Raw genomic sequence first — 6,321 nt, 5'->3', positions numbered from 1 at the left:
TGTCGGTAGCCTGCGCCTGAGGCACGCCGCGGATAGGATAAAGGTAGTCCGCGCGCGGGTCCCCTCCTCCCCCCGTGGCGAGTCCTTGATGAAGACGGCACACGGAGTGGCGAAAGTGCACAACGGAGAGTCTAACAGACGCTCGAGGCACGCCCCTCGAAACAGCGACCGACCGACCGAGCGATGCCCCGGTCAGATCATTGGTTGGCTGGCGGCGTCGGCGCCATAACTCCATGCCTCTCTTCTCTTTTTTCTTTTAAAGGGTCAGGGCGCGTTCCTCTTTGTGTATAAAAGCCGGCCTCCTCCGACGGACAGGCACTCTCGGTCTCTTGTCTCTCGAGCCACAGCACATCATGAACGCCGTCGTGAGTATCCAAGCCAGCACGTGTGTCCGGACGCGGTTGAGGAGTACGAGAGGAGAAGCGGTCTCGTTCGTGGTCGTGTCCGTTGAGTGCGACACGACAGTAGCCAATTCGCATTAGCCTCGAAGCGACAGACTGTTAGTCACAACAGCAGAACATTTCTTTGGATTTGCTCGGTGTTCGTATCTGGAATCCTTAACCGGTGACTGAAACTTGAGTTGACAGGATTGGGTCTCCTGTCTCCCATTGAAGTCAGAACCGGCTTAAAGGCGCCTAAAGGGGAAAAAATTGACTTCCCCATACATTCTTATTGAAGCCTCCATGACTTATACTAGGCATTAGTGAATGGTCCGTACAAAATGGCAATGCATTTCTTTACAAGCAAGCTTCGACGTCAAGTTGATTCAGAAAAACCTTATGCCACAGACTTTCGTCAATTGGAACTCGCTTATTTCGAACGTCCGGTTTATTCGAACTGAAGCTGTGGTGCCGTCAACATACGGCTCATTAAAAGGGATCCGCTTAATTGGCACTCATACCATTTCGACCAAAATTTTCGCCCCCTTCCCCCACTTCGAATTAGCCAGGCACAATAGATGTATAACTGTAGAAGGATCCTACAAAAGGGTAATGAAATGGCAATACGCTACACAGGGGAAAAAGCTACTGCTTTTTCAATTCTGAATGTAGGTAGGCTTGGCACCGCTGACAGTTACTAAGGACAGGATATGAAAGTAATGTTTAAAGCAACTGCATCTTGTTATTAATATCCGGCGCCAACAGTATGCGCTTAGATTAAGTTGCTTGTTAAGGTAATTCAATTTCTAGATCGCTATATTTGAGGGGTAGCTTCCTGGGCCCGACGTCATTTTCTAAATTAGAGTGGCTATTGCACGCACATTTTCAGCTGTGTTGGAGAGATCAAGATCATGTAATTGCCAGTAGCTCCTCTTGGTTGTTAATTACCTTTTGATAACTTTTTTCTTTGCTCTTTCTATCGTAGTTTGTTGCCGCCCTTCTTGGGCTCGTCTCCGTCGCCTCCGCCGGTTTCGTCGGTGGTTATGGTGGTTATGGTGGCTATGGTGGCTACGGCCTCGGTGGATACGGTGGTGGAGTAGCTGTCGCCGCTGCCCCGGTCGCTGTCGCCCGTCCTGCCGTCGTCGCCGCCCCAGTCGCCGTCGCTCGCCCAGCCGTCGTCGCCGCCCCAGTCGCTGTCGCCCGCCCAGCTGTCGTGGCTGCCGCCCCAGCCGTCGGCCTCGGCTATGGTGCTGGTCTCGGCTTCGGCTACGGCGGTCTCGGCTACGGTGCTGGACTCGGCTACGGCGCCGGACTCGGCTACGGCTATGGCGGAGTCGTTGCCGCCGCTCCCGCTGTCGCTGTCGCCCGCCCCGTCGCTGTGGCTGCCCCCGTTGCTGTGGCTCGCCCCGTCGCTGTGGCTGCCCCTGTCGTTGCCGCTGCTGCTCCCGCTGTTGCGGTCGGTGGCTTCGGCTATGGCGGCTATGGCGGCTTCGGCCACGGCCTGGGCTACGGTCTTGGTCTCGGCTATGGACACGGCTTCGGCTACGGCCACGGTCTCGGCCTCGGCGTTGTCAAGAAGTACTAGAAGGTGAGCTTAGGGTCCAGTGCAGACGTGAGCTCTGTCTTGCACAGTCGAACTACGATACCGTACGCTGTTGACTGAATGCGCTTATTACCTGAAGTCGAGCTTTCTGATTCAGCAGCACAAATCTTGATTTCGTCTTGAAAAGCTCTTGCCGAGGAGCAGTGTGATTAGAAGAAATTCCCTAGGTAGGCTGAGTTTCTAAAAAAGTGTTGGTCATGGTTAATACCTACGGCTACGTCTCAGTCATATGGCTCTATAGGAAAGCTATAAATAAAGCAGAGAAGCAAGCAGTTATCTTACCACAGCGCTCAATTTGACTATCAGTTTAATTACATTTTGAGTAGTTTCCTGCAAGCACATATGAGTTGCTCTCAGACTGTCTTTCACTCTTTGTTTTTACCTGAGCATGGTTTTGATGTCAGAAATCGAGCACTAAAGAAAGTGACACCAGGGGGAAGCCACCCTCTCTGGTTTATTTCAAAGCCAGTTAAAGTTCGGAACTTGCTCCCCACCCTCCCGACGCCGCAAAAATGATTGAAAAGCCCCTTTATATTTCTTAAATCTGCCTCATTACACAGTTCGAACTGTTCACGACAAGAAATTGTCCCTTCATTCGATCAATTATCTGAGGTCCAGACAAAAATCTAAGCGGGCGTCCGTCTTAACCGGTTTTTCTCCTGAAAACTCAGCCAAAGGGTACAGCTTAGACAGGTGTAAAAAGTTACCGGATTTTCCCGGTCTTCACACAGCGATGTGCACTCGTTGTTCTGGGCTGATAACCACATCTCCGTACTTTCATCTCTCTGCAGGTTACATAAAATTAGGATCTCACGCGGTCACCTCTTCGCCAGTCACGGTCTTCCATGGACTCCATTGCCAAAAAGTTTTGCTTCATACGTCACAAGCAACCATTAGGATGTTGAAAATAAATATTTGGGGTTCAGACGGCGTTTTCCCAAAACATATGAACTCTGTTGCTTGTCTTTCACTTGTGGCACCTTACACCGACTCGCTGAGGTGCACTTTGAAGACGCTAAGGCTATTTGCGGCTCGGATAATAGTGCTAATCATTACTGTAATTTATTACATTGTGTATTGTTACGAGCACTGCATTCATTGCAAATCACTGGGCTTGAGCTGTCCTTCTACGCTTCCGTCATTTGTACCATAGGCACGCAAGGTTCTATGCAGAATGATTTGCTTGATGAATGAAAAATAAACGAAAACAAATCAGTCGGCTGACACTAAAAAACTTGAATTCATCAAATGCTGGAAGCATACTTAAGTACTTCACAAATACATAGACACCTGACTGCCCACAGAACTTGAAAAGTTGAGGCCGGACATAAAGAACTACATCTGGGGCAGCTTAGTTTGTCAAGGTCCTAAGTGAGCTGTCTTAGCACAGCACTTAATTATTCTTACCTACCACAAACTAGTGCCTCAGAATTAACACCAGCGCAAATAAAAGCACTTAGTGCTTATTAATTTTGCCGGCCTATTATTACTAGGCGTGGCCGAGGGCTATAGTGCGGCACTTAGCAATGTAGGACGCATGACCTCCAGTGCGCGGGTTCGGACCACTTAAGGTGATAAGGATAGCCGAGCTTTAAGTAAGCCACACACGTGCGCAATGCGGCCGCACCGGTTTTATGCACTCTAGCTCGTATGACGTGGAGCAGTGCGTTTTTATGCAGAAGCAGCTACCCGTCTTAAAAAAGATATTAGAACACGCCAGTTGGGCTGATTAATCATTAAACAAGGACTTAATCGAATCTGCAGCTAATCTGTGTGCAGCTGTTGTTGTCCCAGATTGCGACGGTTAACTTTTCAAGAATGTAAAACGTATTTGAAAATGTAAGATCCTTACACTGCCTTCTAAACTGCCTTGTGGTGCCAAATCTATGATGAAAATGTTCAGGATTACTTCTCTTTCACCCTTGCTTGTGTAATAGCCCAACTGTTGTTTGGAATGCCCAACTTTTCTTGACAGTCGGATGTAGTGGTAAGCTTGCACCTTAGGCTTATTTCCACTAGGAAAAGCTTCAGTGTGTTCAAGTTAAAACCACCGGGAAACCATTTCCCTAACCACGGGTTTCGCTGCTCCCGTTCATTGAATTGCAGTGAACATCTTGGAAAAGGGCGCACATAAAGGCAAAATAACACCATTGATGATATACGCAAAACGGTTCTAAAAACCGATGAATGCGGTTGCTTTGAAATCTTTACTTTTCAAATCAAATAAACTTAACTCATTAGTTAACTCTCTATTACACACGACTTTTTTAGGTGATCAGTCACAATATGCAGAATGTCGAACATGAAGCTCTCACGCAGCTCTTCTGCACACCGTTCGTTTGAAAGCTGTAAAGTATCATCGCACAACGACGACCTTGACATTGGCTCATGGAATAATAACTTTGCGTAGTATGGAAGCGTGATAGTCTATGCTACTTCTTTGTCATTAAGTTAATCGTCATCACTGTCATCATCACCATCATCTTTGCTTTCGTAGCGTCTGTATAATTGCCCGTACATGCGCATCAGAAATGCTTTTGTTAGAATTACCCCACAACGAACTATCTCAGGAATTGTCGACTGCAGAAATAAAACCTTCTTGGTCAAGCAACCCTGAAAGCTCATCACTATGTGACCGATCTGCACCTTACAAAGCGCTTCAAGGAAGATAGGGAGGGGCTGCTTTTAGGAAAAGAGCACAACGTTTTCTTAACGTGTAAAAACCACCTAACTACTTTCCGTGATAAATGTTTGGCAGATTGTGCACTTGGAAACGTATAAAGACGAGGAAGGAAATTTTGTACTCAATTAAAACGGCGGCCACGAAATTTCAAGGTGAATCAGTCCTTGAGGTCATATAGTAGCCTTAGGTTTTACAACCAGGCCAATGTCCTAAAAAAAAGCGCATAAACTCCAATTTTGGCATTCCTTAAAGCGGCAATGCAAGGCGCCAAACATATTTCTCAGTGTTGGTAGCGCTGCAATAGGCTCATCCATTTTAACTTGGTGGTGAATTCTTTTACATGTTTGTACGTGTAAGTAAATCCACAGGGGTAGGTGCGCATAGTCACTGCTTGTTCTATACAGCAGCAGAAAATACTAATTTAAAAAGCATTAAGGCCAAATGAATGGGAGCGTTGATTCCGGATAAGTGTGGATAAGATGTCGATATAAAACGCATTAAGACTAAATGGATGGTGGCGTAGTGTCTAGGCGCAGAAGCTTTTGATTCGTGATAAGTCGTAATAAACTGTTGGAAACCGCAATTACCAGTCAATCCCAATTTTGAAATCTACTTTTGGCCCCTATGAGTATGTTTCATTCTAAAAAGTATTTCCCAACTATATTTTCACAAAATTTTTGACATGAGAAAAATCGACGGGAGCAGCTTGCACACTGCTATCAGCGAGAACTCACTGAATGGGTATGGGACAAATTTCCCATCAGTGATCTGATATCTCAGAAGTATTGCGACCCCACAGAGAAGCCTAAAAGATTCTGGCATGTCTTCTGGAGTAGTCTGCTCACCTTTAGTGGCACACATGGTGGTATGGAGGAATCCTCTCAAGGCACAATTCTCTCCAGTTGTCCCTAATATATTTATTTTGTAACGACGAAGAAGTTCTTATTCAGGCGAAGACGACGACGAACTTCTGACCGTTATATTGAGCGGCATTGCCATCGCTTTGTGTGAGTGCTCTCGGTGCTCGACGTCTGTGTCTACGGACCGCCGCCGCTCAGTACCTCCAACCATCCCAGTACCCATCTTACAATTGATCTATTTATTGATTACTGCACACCCTAAAACGGGTCCAAGCAGCAGGGACAAAAGTACATAAAAAGAAGTGCGGCAAATTAAATAGCACAAAACTAACATATCAGTAATAGAACATAGTAAAGAACAAGTAAAAACAACTCAGCAATTATTAATAAGCAATTTTGTTAATGGCATTGATTCTTTTTACAACCTCAGGTGGGAGTTCATCCAATTGAGTTATTGTGTGGGGAAAAATGAGTATTTAAAAGCATCGATTCTAAAGCTGTACAGTGTTAGTGATAAAAATAAAGGACCTATTTTTCTTTCATTCATTTTCTGGTCTTGGCCTGCACTTGCATTGAGGAAAATCTCTCTCGTACTATAAGGTCCTGCACAGACGAAAAAAATGTACCCGAATGATGGCACTCGGAACGGCAACTTCCGTTTCCGTTTACAACTGGGAGTCCTTTTCTTCGAAAACGAGTTCATTTCCGAAGGATCTCTATCTGCCACTTGGTCGTCGTAGCCGACGGCTCTCGCTTCCCGTCGCCCCCCCCCCCCCCCCCCCCTCCTTGCCCGCT

The 6,321-nt window shown here is 46.5% G+C and overlaps 1 protein-coding gene across 1 annotated transcript; it reads left to right on the top strand.

Annotated features, from left to right (window-relative positions):
* Positions 1-334: 334 nt before the first annotated feature.
* Positions 335-2,907, top strand: LOC149347738 (uncharacterized). Its single transcript, XM_089585661.1, has 3 exons — positions 335-365; positions 1,366-1,968; positions 2,775-2,907. Exons 1-2 carry the CDS (start codon positions 354-356, stop codon positions 1,963-1,965), a joined length of 612 nt encoding a protein of 203 aa, XP_089441787.1. The 5' UTR covers positions 335-353; the 3' UTR covers positions 1,966-1,968; positions 2,775-2,907.
* Positions 2,908-6,321: the final 3,414 nt, after the last annotated feature.

Source organism: Amblyomma mixtum, chromosome 4, assembly GCF_055824585.1.
Source record: "Amblyomma mixtum isolate Tamu chromosome 4, ASM5582458v1, whole genome shotgun sequence".
In the NCBI taxonomy this organism is placed as follows: domain Eukaryota; kingdom Metazoa; phylum Arthropoda; class Arachnida; order Ixodida; family Ixodidae; genus Amblyomma; species Amblyomma mixtum.
The sequence above is the reverse complement of the archived record's forward strand: the minus strand, read 5'-3'. Positions and strand labels throughout refer to the sequence as shown.